This window comes from Camelus ferus, chromosome 3 (assembly GCF_009834535.1).
Source record: "Camelus ferus isolate YT-003-E chromosome 3, BCGSAC_Cfer_1.0, whole genome shotgun sequence".
NCBI lineage: Eukaryota > Metazoa > Chordata > Mammalia > Artiodactyla > Camelidae > Camelus > Camelus ferus.
In genome coordinates, this window is record NC_045698.1 from 84,793,032 (window position 1) to 84,813,125 (window position 20,094).

Sequence of the window (20,094 nt, forward strand, 5' to 3'; positions counted from 1 at the left end):
TACCATAGTTTATTTACCCATTCACCCAATTAAAGAAGATCTTTCTTGCTTCCAAATTTTGGCAATGGTGCTTTAAGTATTATGTGCATGTTTTTGTGTGACCGTAAGTTTTCAACTCCTATGGATGAATGCTAAGGAGCACGATTGCTCGAACATACAGTAAGACTATGTTTATCTTATAAATGTGCTACCAAACTGTCTTTCAAAGTGGCTGTACCACTTTGCATTCCCACCAGCAGTGTATGAGAGTTCCTGTTGGTCCACATCCTCATCACCATTTGATGTTGTCATTGTTCCAGATTTTGACTGTTTTAGTAGGTATGTAGTGCGTACCACCACAAGGTATAGTGGTATCTCATTGTTTTAATTTGCCTTTCTCTGTTGACATATGATGTGGAGCTTCTTTTCATATGGTTATTTGCCATGTGAATATCTATGGTGAAGCGTCTGTTAAGAATTTTGGCCTGTTTTTTAATTGGGTTGTTCATTTTCTAATTGTTCAGTTTCAAAAGTTTGTTTTATATTTTGGGTAACAGTGCTTTATCACCTGTGTTTTCTGCAAATATTTTCTCCCAGCTTGTTTTTCCATTTTCTTGACAGTATCTTTCATAGAGCAGAAAATTTTTATTTTAATGAAGTCTATCTACTTACCAAGTCTTTCTTTCATGGATTGTGCCTTTTTTCTATCTAGAAACTCATGAAACTTGAAGTTATCTAGATCTTCTCCTGGGTTGTTTTCTAGGAGTTTTATACTTTTGTGCTTTACATTTAGGTCTGTGATCTATTTTGAATTGATCTTTATAAAGGGTATAAGGTCTGTGTCTAAGTTCTTATTTTGCCTGTAGATTTCCAGTTGTTCCAGAACTATTTATTGGAGAGACTTTTTTTTCCCCGTTATATTGCCTTTAATCCTTTGTCAAAGATCAGTTGGCTATATTATGTAGATCTATTTCTGGGCATTCTATTTTATCCCATTAATCTATTCTTTCACCAATACCACATAGTATTGCTTACTGTAGCCTTACGGTAAGTCTTAAAGTCAGGTAGCTTCAGTCTATCCACTAATTCTCCTTCAGTAATGTGTTGTCTATTCCATATAAACTTTAACATCATTTTATCGATAACCACAAAATAACTTGTTGGGATTTTGATTGGGATTGCATTGAATCAATAGATCAAGTTGAGAAGAATTGACATCTTGACAGTATTGAGTCTTCCTGTTCATAAGCATGGGTTATTTCTGTCATTTATCTAGTTCTTTTTAAATTGTGTTTATCAGAGTGTTCTAGTTTTCCTCATATATATATTGTATGTATTTTGTTAGACCTAATACGTAAGTATTTAGTTGTTTTAGATGCTGATGTAAAATTTTTTTTTTTTTACTTCAGGTTCTATTTGTTTGTTGATAGTATATAGAAAAGTAATGAACTTTTATATATTAACCTTGTATCCTGCAACTTTGCTGTAATTGCTTATTAGTTCTGGGAGGCTTTTTTGTTGATTCTTCTGGATTCTTCATCTGTGAAGAGTTTAATTTCTTCCTTGTCTGTATACCTTTTATTTCCTATTCTTGTATTACTGCATTGGCTAGGTCTTTCAGTACGATATTGAAAAGCAATGGCAAAAGGACACATCCTTACCCCTTTCCTGATCTTAGTGGGAAGGCTCTGAGTTTCTCATTATTAAGTATGATGTTCACCGTAGATTTTATGTAAATACTCTTTAAGTTGAGGAGGTTCCCTTGTATTTCTAGTTTACTGAGGGCTTTTATTATGAATGGGTGTTGGAACCACTCTGCTACATTTTTATGTAGATGTATTTTAGGATATTTCAAACTTTTCAGTATTGTAGACAACCTGACTGACCAATTCTTAGATGTACTCATAATTACTTTCTTAGGTTTTAATTAAGAGATAGTCATTGAGTGTTTGTTGCCATGAACTGGGTAAAAAGTAATAAACAAGGAAAGATAGTCTCCAGAAGAACTCTTTTTATGAGTTTGTAGTCTATAAGCAGGTAAGTGTAATTTGGTAACAAATTATGACAGAAGAAATAGAAATGCAATGGGAGTGTATCTACCACTCAGGCTAACCAGATTCAGCTAGAGATGAGATTGAGATTGTCAGGAACATCTAGAAAAAGTTTATAATAAAAGCTTATTTGTTTTTAAATTTCAATAAATAGAGGTAGGTCCACTTCTGTGAGAGTTTGGGTCTGTAAGAATGAGCTCCTGAGAGAAATGAAAGCCTCTCCTTTAAGTTTTCTCATAAGGAATTTGAACTGTTTTTGAAAGCTCTAAAGAAATGTCTTCATGCCAGAGGATAATCTACTCAAAAAGCTGATGAAAAAATCTTGTCAATTAGGAGTGGCCTTAAAAGATTATTTGTCCTACAAAAAGTTTACTAACAGTAAAACAAAAAAATGATAACTTACTCTTACTAAGATTAAGAACTTCTGTTCATCAAAGTCTGCCGTAAAGAAAGTGGAAAAGCAAGATAGAGACTTGGAGAAAATACTTAGTTATGATACATATGTAACAAAGAGCTTGTATCCAGAATATACAAAGAACTCCTACAGATCAGTAAGAATGAAAGAAAAAAATGGGCAAAATACTTGAAGAGACCCTTCACAAAAAAGGATATCAAATTGTCTGTTAAACATATGAAAGATTGCTCAGCATCATTATTTATCAGTGAAGTGCAAATTTAAACCTCAGTAAGATACACTCTACATCCTCCATAATAGCTGAAATGAAAAAGATGGAATATATTAGAGTGTTGACAAGGATGTGAAGCTACTGAAATTTTCATATATTACTGTTGGGAGTGTAAATTATACAACTACTTTAGAAGATTGGTGATATCTTCTAAAGCAGAGCATTCACCTGCCCTGTGATCCAGTTGTTCCACTCCAATGTATGTAACAAACAGAAATTTGTTAACATGTTTGCTAAAAGATACATATATTAAAAAGTTCATACAGCACTATTGGTAGTGGTAAAAAAAAAAAAAATACCAATAACACCCAAATGCCTATCAAGAATAGAATGGATCAGTTATGGTATATTTATATAGTGGACTGTTTACAGCAGTGAGAACGAGTGTCTTATTTACTGCATGCAACAAATGGAAGAATCTCATATTCATGACATTAAATACAAAAACCAAACACAAAAAAATATATATTCCATATAATCCCATTTCTCTGAAGAGCAAAACCAGGAAAAACTAATTCATGTTGTTTTCTAGAAATCTGGGTGGGGAGAGGGTAAAGAATGGGAAGTTGCATGAGTGCAGTTTCTGGAGTTGATGGTAATATTCTTTCTTGATCTGGGTGCTGGTTACACAGCTATGGGTTTGTAAAAGTATCTAGCTGTGCACTTTTGACACGTACAACTTTTTTTTTTAAGGAGTATTGGTTTTAACATACTGTAAGAAAACTATGATAAAACTAAAAGCTTTACAATCTTGTTTCCATTATGCTGGTCATTGTGCTTTAAGAAGTACAAAAATAGTCCCTTTGCTTAGTTGAAATATGAATGTTTGGGTGAAGGCACATTTTTAGTTTGAAACTATAGAAATTTTAGAATAATTATAGTTGTAATTTAAAATGTTAAACCTTCCTCTTATAGTAAAGCGGCATTTTGAACTTCTTATTCATGCAGTATGTTTTCAAAATCTGATTTTTACAATTATATCATAATCAATATTATATGCTATATAAATAATTAAATCTTGTTTTTATTAATTATAATTCAGCATGATAAATTAGTTTCCCTAACTGGATGATTAGAAAAGATTTTCTTTATTAAATCTTAAGTGACTTTTTGTTAAGAAAGGAGAAGACCAGTAAAAGTGTGTTTTTGATTCATCCTTACCTTCACAGGAGGAACCATAAATAGCTGTTCTTGTTCTTTCTTCCCTTCATATGAAGAGAATGGTCTTTTTCTGTAGTGTATAAGGACATAATTATAGCAGACAAACATGCCAATCTGTTATCAATTATTGTTTTTTTAACAGTCAAGTCCATCATCTCCAGAACCTGCTAGTCTTCTTGCAGAAGATGTTAGTACGAACTCCAATGGTCCAAAACCTGCAGAAGTTGTACTAGATGATGACAGAGAAGATCTTTTTGCAGGTAATTGTAAATATCTTTATTCTTTTTACTAATTGTCTGTTGTAGAACATATCTGATTAGAAAATATTTCATAAAGCAAAGCTGACATTTTGTGTAAACTATGAGTAGCAGCTGTTCTTGTTAATGACTTAGCAGAATAGGAAATTTCAGTTAGACTGCTTTGTGAAAAATAAAGACTGTTAAAGAGGAGCACAAATGTGGCCCTTTCTGGTTTTAAGCATTTGAAATAAATCACATTATAATTTTATTATTTTGATCGGTACTTAGGCTCAAACTGATGGTTTTGGCATTCATACTTTGAAAAATAGCAGCAATTGTATTCTTTATTACTTGTAAGTAGTCACAAAGCAAAAGTAAATTCTGGATTTAAAAATCACTTTATTTGTAATCTCTGTTTGAAATCTGTTTTCACAAAATGCTTCAGTATTTACCACTTGTTCCATGTTGATTCAGTTTTAGGTGAGTAAATTGATGCTTGAGGAATTTATTTTTGATGTGAAGGTAGGATTTGGTGGAATCCATTCTAACTTAAAAAAATTAAAATTTAGGTACAAATTAATGTTTAAATATTAAAAGGCAAAATCTCCCTTAGAATTAATGACACAAATATTTAAAACAGTGAATCTTTTTGTTTAAGATCTTAATTTACCTAAATTGGTTTTGATTGAGTTAAAATTTAATAGTGTGTCCTCCACTTTTGTAGTGGTTGAATATTTAAGCCATCTTGTTTTTTTCATGCAAGTGTTTAAAGAGACAGTCCTCCATTATAAAGGTCTATATAATTTCCTATTGATTATGTGGAAAGTTTTCACTGCAGATGAATTCATGAATTTTATGAATTCATGTCTGAAAATTTAATGTATGACACCAAACACCAATCATATCCCCCCACCTTTTTTGTAGCTACCTAACAACTTAGAGTAAAAATCACAGTTAATTAAAGTTGTAATAATTCTTTCTATTTTCTTTCATGGACTTTTTTCCAGGCAGTCCTTAGAAGTTTTTTCATGGCATTTGTATTTTAGTCCGAAAGACAACATAAGTTCTTTCTCTACTAAGTAGGTACTAGTCTAAAATTGTGCCTGTTCCTCTAATAGTATAGGGTTGTACATAGGACACTTGGATTAGCCCTTTTATTAAGGACTCTTTCACCTTTAATTCTCAGGATTTTACATCAATGACTATGCTAAAATTCTGAGAACTCTGTGTGAGTATGTGTGTGTATTAGGAAAGAGGGTTTTCTTGTTTACAGTGTGCCCAGGCAGTTTGCCACATGAGGACAGTACAATGATATCTGCCCACTAAGCTTAATTAGAAAAGTCTTTTTTCGTGTTTTAGTCTACCTAGCATGACCTGTACTAAATATTTTGATTCAAATATGATCAATGTCAGTTTTTTTGTTTTTGTTTTTGTTTTTGAGGAGAGACACACTGAGCAATAGAAATAGTCATCTGTTTGTTTTGTTTTCTACAAACACTTCTTATGCTTTATCTTTTATCTTAAACTTAACTGCATTTCAATAAGGACATCATTAGGTGTTCTAAGACCTGTATCAGAGGAGAAACTATAGGTATTGCTCTAGAGATTTAGCCATTTTGGTTTTAAAACCATAAGGAGGTTAGATTGTATTAGTATGTATGCTAATGTGTTTGGGGTAGCATTTCAAATATTATTATGTCAGAAGTGGTATCAGTAAAACTTCAAGTGTGACGTGTATTACTGTTATTAGCTTACTTACAAAATGTTCACCAAATACAGGTGACTACAGAGCACCTTCCAACCATTTGTTAAATCCAAACACACACATTAGAAAACTGTCCTGGAAGAATAAGTGAGGGTGAGCAAATTGCCAGTGTTGAAATTGTCCTAGACTTTTAGAACTTTTTTCTGCCAGGGAACTTAGCTTATTTCACTTATGCTTTTCAGCAAATGATACCAAATCTAAGTTCAGTGAATGAAATATTACTTAGCTAATGTTGACATAATCAATTTATACTTAATCCTCAAAGGATCTCTTCCAGGGAAATGTTAATCTTTGTACTTAGTGTCTGTGGGGCATTTTCTGAAACATTTAGGTGTAGTTTTAATTAGTCATTGTTAATTTGTAGTGTGTTCGTTTACTTTTGCTAAAATAAACAAGTCATGGGGAGAATTTAAGGCAAACTATATTTTGCTGTACTGAACCTAAATCTCTATCCTTTTTTTTTTAAAGAAATTTTAAATTTTTTTTATTGAGATATAGTTGATATATAGTTATGTAAGTTTCAGGTGTGCGACATAGTCATGCACAATTTTTGAAGGTTATACTCTATTTATAGTTATTATAACATCTTGACTGTGTTCCCTATGCTGTACTATACATTCTTATAGCTTATTTATTTCATATATAATAGTTTGTACTTGTTAATCCCTTACCCACATCTTGCCCCTCCTCCCTTCTCTCTCCCTTTACCTATTTATTTTACTTTCCCCCCTCCATACTAGCTATTTAGATCATATTTAGTTTTTCCTATTTTGAGATCTCCTATTTTTTGAAACAGCCTGTCAGTCTTTGTAAAGAACAATACCTTGTATCAGTGAAGTAGAATGTGATTGAAAAGTTAAAATGACTTTATCTGTACTGCTGTCTCAAAGTTACTACGTCTTTCAGTTTTTTTGTCTGTGGATTTCTTGCCAATAACAGTACCTTTTTCATAGATTTTTGGGTTTCTTTTTGTTTTGTTTGCTCCTTGTTGTTTTGCTTGTTTGCAGATTAAAGATCTCACACCTCCTCGCTTTGATATACTTTCTTAATTGTCTTACACTGCTCAATGGTTTCTGTTTTTTTTAAGGCTAAATAACTAGCAATCTTAACAGCCTAAAGTTGCATTTGAGCATTTAGTTTATGTTAGGATCATCTATAGTCTGTTAAGCATTGGTAGTCTATTTTCCTTCCTCTGGCTACCATGGTTTACCATGGTAAAATGGTAAAAAAACCAAAAAAAAAAAACAAAAAAACCTGTTTATGTATTTAATTGTTAATATGTTTACGTTATTTCAGATAAATATATTACTGATATACTTTTTGAGGTATTAAAATGGCTCACTGACTATCGTTACTACCATCCCAAACCTCAAGGAACCTAAGAACCTCAGGTTAGAAACCACTGTTGTGATCCTGTTTCCCTTACAGTCAGTCCAGCCTGCCTTTTCCTGGTATCAATTCTATATACCAGCACAACTGTGGTTTTCATTTTGGCCACTGATTATAATTTTCACCTTTTTGGCGTTGCTTTTAGCTTATGCAGTTATGGTTGACTCTTGAATAACACAGGGTTTGAACTAGGTCCATAATATGCAGATTTTTTTTAACACCTTTATTGCGATGTGGTTCCTGTGCAGTAAACTACACATATTTCAGATGTACAATTTGATGAATTTTGATAGATGTATATACACCAATGAAACCACTACTACAATCAAGATAGCTAACATTTCCATCAGTTTTATTAGTAACTACTATAGTATGAAATGATCCAAGGTTTGTTGAATTCAAGGATGCAGAACCTCGACTACAGTAGGAGCACATATTTGGAGGGCTGACTCTCCGTTTTGAATATGTGGAGGGATGGCAGCCCTAACTCCAGTGTTGTTCAAGGGTCAACTCTATTTCATTTTCATGGAATTCTTCCCTCTTTTTCACCCTCATATCCTCAGTCCAGCTTTGTAAAATATTCCTGATTTTCCCCAGCCTAAATTATTCTCTTCCATCTGCACTCAAATTATAGCGTTTGTTCTGTGGTTCATATAGCATTTAGATGTCTTGTAACGTTCTTTTTATTGTTCTCTTGGCTATTATTTGTCTTTTATTATTATTTAACATTCCACATGCTTATGTCTTGTTTTCCCAACTAGATTATAAACTCCCTGAGGGCAGGTATGATATTTTACATTTCTTTGTGTTTCTCCATTGCGTTTAGCACAATGTGACTTAGTTTGTAGACATTCAGTTTATTGATCTGATTTGTTTCTAAATATATTTAATTTTAGATTTTTCAAGTGAACAAACACTTTGAATTAAAACCTGAACACCTGTTTGCTTTGGATCATATTTGTATATTCAAGTAATATCCACTAATCTTTAGCAGTCGATTGCTTTAGATTACTAACTTTGTGGATTTCCCTTAAGATAGTTTGGGGCAGCCTTCTGCCATAAAATTTGTGTTCGTATGTATAAAAGAATCATAATGTTGGCCTGAATAAAAGATTTTGGAAGGTAAGTTACCATAAGTATTAGATATGTTACAGCTCCAGACACAAATGAATGTGGAATTATCCACATCATTGCTTTCCTACTAGCTTATTCCTACCACTAGTATAGATAATTATGATGACTTAACAGAATTCTTCCTAAAATCAACAAAATCACTGTTGGTTTTAAAGTTTTGGTAAACAGCTAAGGAAGGATTCATACATTATAACAATTATTTTAAAATGGCGTTTTTATATTTTGGGTCATGCAAAAATATTTTTCATAATTCATTAACTGTTATGTAGACTATTGAGAGTTTGTGACCATGTCCTTAACTAACTTGTTTAATTTGTATCTAGAAGCTACAGAAGAAGTTTCTCTGGACAGTCCAGAAAGGGAACCTATACCCTCCTCTGAACCTTCTCCTGCAGTCACACCTGTGACCCCCACTACACTCATTGCTCCCAGAATTGAATCAAAGAGTATGTCTGCTCCAGTGATCTTTGATAGATCCAGGGAGGAGGTATGGAAAAATGTTTATATTCTAAATTAATATGTAAATGATACATCCCTCCCAGCATCTCTTTTGTTACGTATTTGTAATTAAAATCTTTTAGACACTTTGGAGAAAGAACACTGGACTAAAGAGGTTGAGTGATTTGACTTCTAATTTTATCCTTACCACTTTTTAATCCAGTGACTTGGGCACATCACTTTCCTTCTTAGTCAAGGAGTTTGTTATTTGTGATGTCATGGTGATAATATGTGCCTCTCAGGGTTCCTCTTTGGTCAAATAAAATGTCTGAAAGTACTTTGAAAACTTAAACACAATCAAGTGATATCTTGAGTAATTTTATTTGATCAAAGCCATGTAATCACTGTTAGTAATCGTGTTGGCAGAGTAGAGGATGTGTTGTGAGCAGAGAGAAAGCATGAGAGCCTTCCAGGATATAATGATAGTGTCTTTTCTTATTCTAGGTTCTGGTTACAAAGATGTGTTTACTTTGAAAAAGTAACTAAGCTATATACCTAGGATTTATATACTTTATGAATGTTACAATTCAAATGAGGCTTACTTTTAAAAATTCTGTATAAGAGGGCTACCTTAAAAAAATTATCATTAGAAAAATGCACTTTTCTCTTAGATAGTCTTAGACAATACTGATTTTAAAATTTGCAAGATGTAATTTCTGTGCTGCATCTTGAGAATAACAAAACGTTTCTTTGGAACTGCTATTAATAAGGATAGCTTATTTATAGTGGCATAAAAAGTACTACTTTGTAGTTTCATAGGATTATAATATTTCCTACTTCTTTTTTCTGTGAGATTTATGATGATTTCATTGGCTTCAAGAAGAACATGTGTTTACTAGGTAATTAGAGAAATCATGATGCTAAAGTTGCTTATAAGTATAGTAATTTCTGTAAGTACATAGGGTTCTACTGGCAAAAATAATGGCTACCTCCTGGTTTTTAAAGAAAAGAGATGCAACTTTGAAAAATACTAATATTAAAAATAGTTAAGGAGTTAATTATCTTAATAATCTGAAGATTGAGTATGTAAAACAAAAAAATTCCACAGTACCCCTACAGAAGAGTAAAACTTTTGTCTACATCTAAGAAGCTGGGGGAATGGAAGATTTTCTGTTACTTCTCCCAGTGGTCCTTTTCCTGTTGTCTTTGTGTGTGTTTTCTACATAGTCAGGAAATGAGACAGCTTTTATTTTTCAGAAATGGAGTGTTGAGTGATTTTTTAAATTGTTTGTCATGACAGAGACCCTAATAAAAGATAAATAGTAAAAATTACAGTTTTTAGTGTTATGACTGTAATATAAATTAGAGTCTTTAACACCAAAAAAAAATGCTTTCCTAGATTGAAGAAGAAGCAAATGGAGATGTTTTTGATATAGAAATTGGTGTATCAGATCCAGAGAAAGTTGGTGAGTCGATATTTATTACATTTTGTGCATGCTTCTGTTTGATAATTAGCTTGGTTGTTAATGTGTTGTTTTTCTTAACTAAATGCATTGTTACAATATTAAAATGGTGCTTTTATTTTTAAACCTGTGGCAGCTTTTTTTTTTCCAACTTTATTGAGGTATAATTGACAAATAAAAATGTGTATATTTAGGATGTACAACGTGATAAGTTAATATATGTACACATTATGAAATGATTACTGAAGTGAAGTTAGCATATTACCTCACATAGTTACCTTTTGTGTGTGTATGTGTGGTTAAGCTTCTGATTTTTCAAAGTGTTGTTTGGCTTTTCTTATAGGTGATGGCATGAATGCTTACATGGCGTATAGAGTAACAACAAAAGTGAGTCTTTTGCTCTTTTAAAAAAATATTGAGCCCTCACTATATGTAGTGTGAGAATGCTGTGATTATTAAGTGTAAGTGATCTCTGTCTTTACAAAGATCCAGAAAAGACTGCATATAAGTAAATAGTTAAAATGAGTTGTGAATAGTTTGGTAAGTAGAATATCCTCCGAGAGTATGCATGAAAGGATCTAATCTAGACAGAAGTAGGAGACCATTGAGGAGGTTCAAACAAGAGTATGGCACAATTAGATTTTTGTTTTAGAAAGATCTCTCTGACTCAGTATGAACTGGGAGGGTCAAATTAAAGGTCAGGATTTCCAGTTAAGAGGCCATTGCAATTCTTAAAAAGATTGTAGGCCTTCAAATCTTAAAAAAAAAGAGAGAATCTATAAAGTCCTAGCTGTGAAAAGTAGTACTTTATACTAAGGAATTGGTTCTGGGGGTGAGCAAAATAAACAGCTTGAGTTACATAGGAGGTACAGTCAATAGGGCTTGGATGTAAGGACTTAGGGAGGAGGGATGCCTAAGAACTGTAGTTGTTGGAGTGCTTCTGGAGAAAAGGCAACACAAGGGGAGGAACACATTGTGGGGTGACATTTGTTAATTCACTGAGCGGATACTTCTTTATTAAACACCATGGGATCAGGCTGTTTTCCAAGCATTAGAGTATAGTTGTAAACAAAACAGAGAAGTGCCCTTCATTCATGGAACTTACGTTTGAGCAGGGGGAAATATGGTGAATTTGAGGTGGCAGTGAGACTTAAGTGGTGGCTTCCCTTTGGCATTTCAATATATTGGACTCCTAATTACCTCCCCCCCCCCCCCCCCGCCAAATGCTGGCTTAATATATAGACTGAAGCTCAGAGGAGATCTGGGTCAGATGTAAGGAGTTAAGAATCATTGGCATAAATATGGATAGAGTCAGTGAGATGAGTCAAAGGTGGAATAAAGCAAACATTTCCTGTCCTCTTAAGTTTCTGTAAAAAACATCTGTGATTTGAAGGTTTTTTGGATAGAAATCTTTGTATCAAATTAGTTAGCTACTCTACTTTTCTTGCAGAGTAGACCAGTGTGTATGTTATATATATGCATGTTCACAGTTACATGTTACATTAACTTCTAAATAATTGTTTAGTATTCAAAATTTGAAATACTTCTTCTTTACTTGTAGACTTCTCTTTCCATGTTCAGCAAGAGTGAATTTTCAGTTAAAAGAAGATTCAGTGACTTCCTTGGTTTGCATAGCAAGTTAGCAAGCAAGTATTTACACGTCGGTTATATTGTACCACCAGCTCCAGAAAAGAGTATAGTAGGTAAGTATGAATCAAAAAAAACTGATTTTTGTTACTAGTCGATTTGAACTATAGATTTGTATATTCCATGGTCATTTACTGTCATGACATCTCAGTGTCTAAAGATACTGTATTTAAATGTTCTATTTATGATAGTCATTCACCAATTGAAGAATGTATAGCTAGTAGTTTTATTTTTTTATCACCTGAGGATTTTGATTTATATAATACAGTGATGTTAAATATTGGGTCAGAGTTTGCCGAGGTGAAAGCAATTGAAAACCCTTTTAGAGTTGTTAGCATATCTTATTAGTAATTAACACTTAGAGGATATTTAATATTATTAGCATATTTACATTTTTCTAAGGGATGGAGGTGTTTTGTGCTTAGCTATACATTGTACAAAAAAGAAGATTTGATCTAGCCTTGCTCACATAGAAACTATTTAAACTCATCTGTTTATTATGTACCTCAACTTAACATTTAAAAAACATTTCTACTTATACAGGTAATAAAGGCTTACTTAGTTAAAAATATGCAGATTACAAAAGAGGAGCGGAACTTCCATTGTCCCACCATTAAAAGACATCTGTCATCTCTTAAAATTTTGTAGTATCTTTTCCAGTCTTTTCAGAAAGTCATAGGGTTTTATTTACATAAGATTACCCTGAAAAATATTTTAAATGAATTTTACTGATATTTAAATTACTAATTTTACTTTTTTAAGCATTTGATTTGAAAAGCAGTTTTATCAATTTCCTTTAGGATTTTGAAACCTACTGTATTTACATGGATTTATTATGTTCTTTCTCTTTTTTTAAATTCAGAAATCTAGTGCAGTTATTCAGCTTTTTGGTCTCAGGACCCCTCATATTATTCAAATTATTGAGGACACCAAAGAATTTTTGCTTTAGTGGGTTATATCTATTGATACTTATTATATGAGAAGTTTTTAAAATTCTGTTTATTTAAAAATAATATGCTCACTACCTGTAAATAAAATTTTTGTGAAAATAATTTTTGTAAGACAAAGAACTTTGATGATAAGAGAGGCTTGCTTTAGCTTTTTTTTTACATTTTTGCAAAATTTCTTGCTAAATAGAAAATAGCTGTTGTTTATAAAATATATAAAATAGCTCATGCCTGCTTATGCACTCTATCTGTTGTGATATAACATATTGTATAATCTTTGTGAAACTCCACTGAGGTCTCATGGAATAATAGTAAGAAAGATAAAAATAACAACTTAGTATTATCATGAAAATAGATTTTTGTGTGTACCTTCCATCCTTCATCAAAAGGGTATCAGAAATCTGGATATCCTGGCCATACTTTGACAATTGCTAATCTAGTTAATAATGTTATTTTGCTGTTCTCTGAACTGTTGCAGTGGTATCTTTTGGCCTCCCATTGTCTATATAATGAACTTAAGTTTATCATAAATTATTTATTATTGATACCATTTTTTTGCCTTTTTCTCTATAGATTTTCCTATTCTGGACATTTTCTGTAAAGAGAATCATATACTGTATGGTCCTTTGTGACAAGCCTCTGTCACTTAGTATAATATTTTCAGTGTTCATCCATGTTGTAGCATGTGTCAGTACTTCATTTCTACAGAATCTAATTTTTAAATTAAAAAGAACAGGAAAAAAAGGAAAATCTGCAATCTGATATTAGTGTTAAAATTGAAGTTGCCAAAAAGGAATAATTACATGATTTTTATTTTTTAAATTTGAAGAGTTTCCAGTGTCTCTATGAAAGAGCTCATTATTTCAACTGTTTTAAAACCAGCTATGATAAATAAATAAGAATAAATAAGAATTCTATGTTCTTAGAATCTGCAGCAAAAGAAATATTTAGCATATTCATGGATTAAACTTACTTTTATTTTTCTAGTCCTTGAAGTAAAGAACAATAATTGTTGCTGATAAGAAATGAAAACACATTTTAATTTACTGAGTGTAATATATAACAGATAAGGAATTCAGGCAGTTGCAGGTCAGAAAACTACAGACACAGCTCACTCAACCTCAGCTTTATCTGTTCTCTCTTATAACTTATATTATAAATAAGTACTTGCCAAACAGATATTAATATATTGTGAGTTTTCATTTCTCAAAAGTATGATACTGGTTACAGATTTAGGAGCTTTTTAATTTAGTTCAAATTTAAACTATATTTTAAATTATACAGAAATGATTGTAAGAGGATGTTTCACAGTAATAGAAAATCATCAAGAGTTTCAAATTTTTTCAAAGGCATGACCAAGGTCAAAGTGGGTAAAGAAGATTCATCATCCACAGAATTTGTAGAAAAACGGAGAGCAGCTCTTGAAAGGTAATTCTGATCAGCCCTACTTTATTACTCTCATGTTTTTACTTCAATAATATAAGTTTAATTGCATTTAGTGGCAAAAGTATATTTTAAGTATTAAATTTTTCAGAGTACCACTTGATGACTCTTATTGAGTGCTTTAAGGTTTTATTAAGAAAATTGCTGTTTTCAAAAACACAATACTGTATATTTGTTCTGTTTTTATTCTCATGAATAGTCTGTCTAACAAAGGTAGCACCTATTTTCATCTAAATTAATTTTTCTTTTGAATTGTTACTAAGTAATATTGGAATATTAATAAATACAATGAAAAATTAGGTTTGTGCTCCCTCCTTCAATTCTGTATAGTTAATTTTGACTTAAGTATACAAAAGTATTAGTCATTGCTTAAGTTGATTGCATGCATACTTAAAGGCTGATATTTGTGTATACACACACACACGGACAGTATGTATGTATACAATACATATGTATGCAGTATCTTTCTTTAGTCTACTTGACTCAACACATCTCCTATAGCTTTGAAGACTTATGTTCATTGTGGCTTACTAAAAGGGAGATACGTGGGATGAATTCCTATTCCCAGAATCTTAACATTTATTCCTTGTTTGCTATGCTGAAAATGTGAGAAAACAAGTTTAAAACTATCTTTAAAGACCAACTTTTAGGACATAAGTTGGTAATTACCTAGACTTAAAACGTTTTCTAATTTTATAAATTTTTGTTTGTTATTTTAATTGAATTTTGTTTGTTATCTTAATTGAATCTGCTTCTTTGTTCTTTGTTTTATTTTCTCTCTTGGCTTAAAATTAGTGGTTGAGGTGGGTAGGACAGATTTTAAATGGGAGTAAATATATCTATAGAGCACAAATTATTTTTTAAAACTATTTTTAAAGGTAACGTATTTCTGGATTTTAGTAGTAAATTGTTTTACTTTCGAGAAAATGCTACAGTAAAGTTGGGTTTGAACAATTTGCAATAAGAAAAGCTGGTGTGTGGCTTAAAATCTTGTATCAGAGAAGACTTAAAAAGATGAGATTGTGAAAATCAGCAGTTATTTAGGAAAAGGATTTAAATTGCATCAACAGAAGTTTAGTTTAGACATTAGAATTGATTCTGTTGTGAAAAGTCATAGAATATTTTTAAGAATAAAGGTAGATAATGTACTGCCTTGATTTTGCTTAGTCCTTCCTGAATGTGTAACCATGACCTTTTGAAAAACCTTTCCAGTCCTGTTTTTCTATGAGTAAAATTGAAATATTTCAGATGGCATGCTTGATAAGGAACTTAATGAAGATTTATTGTACCAAGGACATATAATTTGATTCTACATTCACCTTTCTTGCAACTTGGGTGCATTGCATAGTACTTAAGCCATACCTTGGTTCAGTATGTAACATTGAGAATTTTGAGGAAGTGTTGAATCTTGTGACCTAGTGTGTATATGAAGATAGTTTCTTTACTAGTAAATGTTACTTGTTAAATACTACCTTAGTGGAATTTGCAGTAGTGAGGAAAAAAGAAACAGTGTACTATGAGTTTATCTTACATTAGAAAAGATGACTGTAGAAAATATAGGTGAAAAAGTGTAGAAGCAAAGGAATGATTTTTTAAAAGTGATTTTTCTGTGGGATTTCTTAAAATTTTAAACATTAGATAGGCATATGTGTGGATCTGGCAGGTCAGGGAAATATTTCTTTTGTATACTTTGTAGTATTCATTTATATATTTACTTGTTTGTTCAACTTAGAGACTCCAAATGACTTTCTTGAACAAAAAGATAAACATTAGTATTAAAATACAGGAAGAGAAAGGGAGTGGTTAAGAACCCAAGTACTCCCGATGCCAAGTAAAGTAAGCAGAAACTACTTCTAAGTATCCCAAAGATCACTCACTTGATTTTCTTGAGAGTACTTCTTATCTTAGGAGCATATTATGTTTATTTTTTAGGTGAGAAATGTAAAGTAGCAGGATACAGTGTGTAATGATTTAGAATCCTTTCTGTGTTGAAGCCTGCACTTCACTACACACTATCTGTAAGGCCTTGAGCAAGTTATTTAACTTAAATGCATTGTTCCTTTTCTCTAAAATACAAGTGTATCATTTAGGATTGTGTTAATGCCAAGCACCTAAAAACAGAACTGGCATAGCGTAAACAGTGCAGACTGAGTAATCTACTCTTCCGTATCAGGAAGTTTCGAGATAAGCTGATGTTTAGGATTATCAAATCCATCAGGAAATCCTATTTCATTCTTCTAATATATGGACAACATCTTTCACCCATCTACTACTAGTCCAAATGCCTAAATTAACTGCAGTAGGTTTCTGATTGGTCTCCCTGTTTCCATTCTTGTACCTCAGCTCTTTTTTTTTTTTTTAATAGAGCAGCCAGACTGGTCCTTTTAAAAAATAAATCAGATCATATTCCCACCCCCCATTCACCCAGTCCTCCAGTTTCACTCAATAAAAGCCAGAGTCCTTACAATCACCTATGAAATCTTATGTGATATGCACTGCTCACTCTTACTTATTTGATCTCATATCCTCCTTGATCACTCTGCTCTAGGGCACACTCATCTTTTTGCTGCTCCTCAAAGATCCCAGGTATTTTCCTACCTTAAGATTTTTTTCCCTCCGCATTCCTACTGCCTAGAAAGCTTTTGTTCCTGGGTAGCTGCTTGGCTACTTACCTTGCCTCTTTCAAGTTCAGACATTGAAATATCACCTTCCCAGTGAAGCCTATTTTGATCATTAGTTTCACTCTGACCTGTTCTGTTTAAATCGTCACCAACCACACCTTACACCCTTGATCCCATTTACTTGTCCCTTCTCTACTTGTCCTTTCATTTTCCACAGCATTTGCCACTTTGTCACATACTACGTAATTTATATGTTTATGGCCGTCTTTTCTTAATAAAATGAAAGCTCCACTGGGGAAGGAATTTTGTTCTCTTATATCCACTGATACATTCTGAGTACTCAGAACAGTAACTGACATGCAGTAAGTGCTCAATAAATATTTGTTAAATGAACAAATGAATGTCATCAAAGACCCAGGCTGTTTTCTGTCTTTCTAGTCTCTCATTGTTAGCACATGTGTTTGAGTTCTAAGCAAGAGAAATATCTTTAACTCTCTTCCTCTGAAGCATTTTGTATAACGTGCTTTATTTTGCTTTAGTTTTGATATGTAAATAGGATCTTGAAAGCCATAAGTGATTATAAATATATCAGTAGCCCTTCCTTAGAGCAAATCTCAGAAAACAACTCTTGTTAAGTTTGATACTTACTTTTCATCAGTTCCATTGCATCTCCCATTTCTGTCTTCACTCAGTGTGTCTGCTTCTCCCTGTAGCTCTGTTCATGTCTTCTTCCTACATTCTTTTCCTCTTTTTCTTCTCCTTCCATTATATATCTACAATCCTCTCTGACCTTAATTCTGAATTGATGTATATTTACAAATAGTTGTTAATTTAAAATCCATTTTATGTTGCTTTACTTAATTTTAACATTGTGTAAGCTTAATACCTTTTTTTGAGTGGTTAAGTGCTCTTCGTTTTATGTAATCCTTAAGTTTTACTGTCATCTTCTAGAATATCATTTTCCAAAATTGAGTCCTCAGAATTCTGGTATGTACTAGGGTGAAAAAAGGAAATCTATAGTAAATTGAGTTTTATTAATGTAAGGTTTAACAAAGGTAAACCGGGTTTATTTTCTGCAAGGCTTCTCCCAGTGCTTAATGTACTGCTGCTGTTCATTATGCATCTTAAAGAAAGGAATATGTATATATTTCATGCTTTCTTTATTGAAGAACCAATCTTTTTCATGGAATTTTGCATGAGAGTAGTATTCTGCAGAACCCACTTTAAAAAGCTATTTTAGAATATGGTAGTATTTCCATTTTGTTTTGAAATATTAGAATATTTCTTAAAGGTTGGGTACTTGATGTTTTGTCTTCCTCCCTGCTTGTTCATTTTACAAATGCCCAAGTGCTTGCTATTTACCAGCTGTTGTGTGTACAACTTACGCAAACTGCTTTAAGCAGCACACAGTTGAAACAACTAAATAACTTACCTAATAGTACTGGAGAACTTCAGTGATAAAATTGTAAGTAAAATTCCAGTGGGAAAATACTAACATTTCTCAGGCTTAGAGGATTAGTGTTCCTACTGCATCTCTTTTTTTTTTAGCTTTAGAATATATGTAGCAAATATTTTTTTAAACCACAGTGGATTATACTGCACATATCTATGAAATGCTCTGTTTCTAATATAGTAACTACTTCTGTGGGCTAATGAAGTATAATATAGTGTATATTTTTTAAATATATAAAAGCAGAAGTTTTAAAGCAGTCGTTTTAACCATTTAACTTAAGGAGTCATTTTAACCATTATATATTGCATGATTTTAGAGAAGGTAATCACTTTATTTTAGGCATATTTTATAATCTTGTAAAGACATAGAAGAAATTACTGACTATATTTCTTCTGCCGAAATAGTATCTGCATTTAGTAATACCTACTAACTGTTAGAGAAAGTACTATAATTGAAATATTACTGCATGTAATCATTAATCTGGGAAAAGAGTAATTTTTTTAAAAATGAGAATAGTTAAGTAAACAAGAATCATGAAATAGACCTTTTCTTTTTTATGAAAGAATGATTGGTAATTTACTATACGTGTCAGAGGTGGGTTTTTTAGTAAAGAAAAATGACTAAAGTTGGGCTGATAATGATTTAATAATGATGTTTTTCTTTACTTTTATTTTTATTTTATGTGGTGTTATATAAGGAAGACATTAATCAAAAATAGCAAAACCTTAAAAACAGAAGTATTAAAGAAAATTTAGTTCTTGTCAAATAAGGACCAAAATTGATTTGATAATTTAAATCTGCTGGCAAGGAAAAAAAATTAGTAGGATATTCTTCATTTTGGTAATAATAGTGGTAAAAAAACTAATTGACTGGAATATGTGTTTTACTAGGATATATATAGTAATAACTGGGAACATACTGACCCAAAGATAAAATTATTTAACAAACTCATGAATATACCCTTTTGTAAATCTGATGCTTTGCAATAAGAAGTTTGGTAAGTCATTTAACTTCTTCCTATCCTTACCCCATCCTCTGTCATGTCCCTTTTTACATAATTACGAATTTTCAAACGATGAATACAGTTTTTATTCATTAAATTGGTGTAAGATTCTGAATAATTAGTGGAGGCAGGCAAAATATCTTTTTACCTGTTTTTTTTTTAATTTTTAGATTTTTATCCTTTTGTTGAAATAAGATTTAAAGTAAGATACTACTGATAAATAAAGGAGCGTTTTATTCTCAAATCCTAGATATCTTCAAAGAACAGTAAAACATCCAACTTTACTACAGGATCCAGATTTAAGGCAGTTCTTGGAAAGTTCAGAGGTATTATTTCTCCTTAAAAGTTTTGTATGTAAATGTTCTCATTATTTATGATTCAGTATTATCATTTATATAAGAATAGGTGTTCAGTAAACAGTTGCATTAATAGATGTAATAAAGCAATGATTTTTTTTGCTTAGTAATTTAATTGGCTCTAATTAATTACTTAACTAAACTACTAGCAAAATATCTTCTTCTCATTAATAATTATAGGTTCCTCAGTCCCTGTCTTGAAAATTTAAAACCAGATTTAAAAGAATGGCTTATAAATAGTCTAATAATGAATGCCCTAAGTTGTTGATTAGGCATGTGATGAAATATGTTTATTCAGACCTCATTTTAGAGATGGTTG

At 31.9% G+C, this 20,094-nt stretch overlaps 1 protein-coding gene across 2 annotated transcripts in view; it reads left to right on the plus strand.

Moving 5' to 3' along the window:
• The window catches only part of SNX2 (sorting nexin 2), a 49,590-nt gene that overhangs the window by 17,311 nt on the left and 12,185 nt on the right, over positions 1-20,094 (plus strand). For both annotated transcript variants that reach the window (XM_032476586.1, XM_006189185.2), the window contains exons 2-8: positions 4,020-4,137; positions 8,728-8,891; positions 10,242-10,308; positions 10,649-10,692; positions 11,867-12,008; positions 14,249-14,327; positions 19,670-19,745. In XM_032476586.1, coding sequence (XP_032332477.1) covers positions 4,020-4,137; positions 8,728-8,891; positions 10,242-10,308; positions 10,649-10,692; positions 11,867-12,008; positions 14,249-14,327; positions 19,670-19,745 — 690 coding nt within the window. The remainder of the gene's footprint in view (positions 1-4,019; positions 4,138-8,727; positions 8,892-10,241; positions 10,309-10,648; positions 10,693-11,866; positions 12,009-14,248; positions 14,328-19,669; positions 19,746-20,094) is intronic.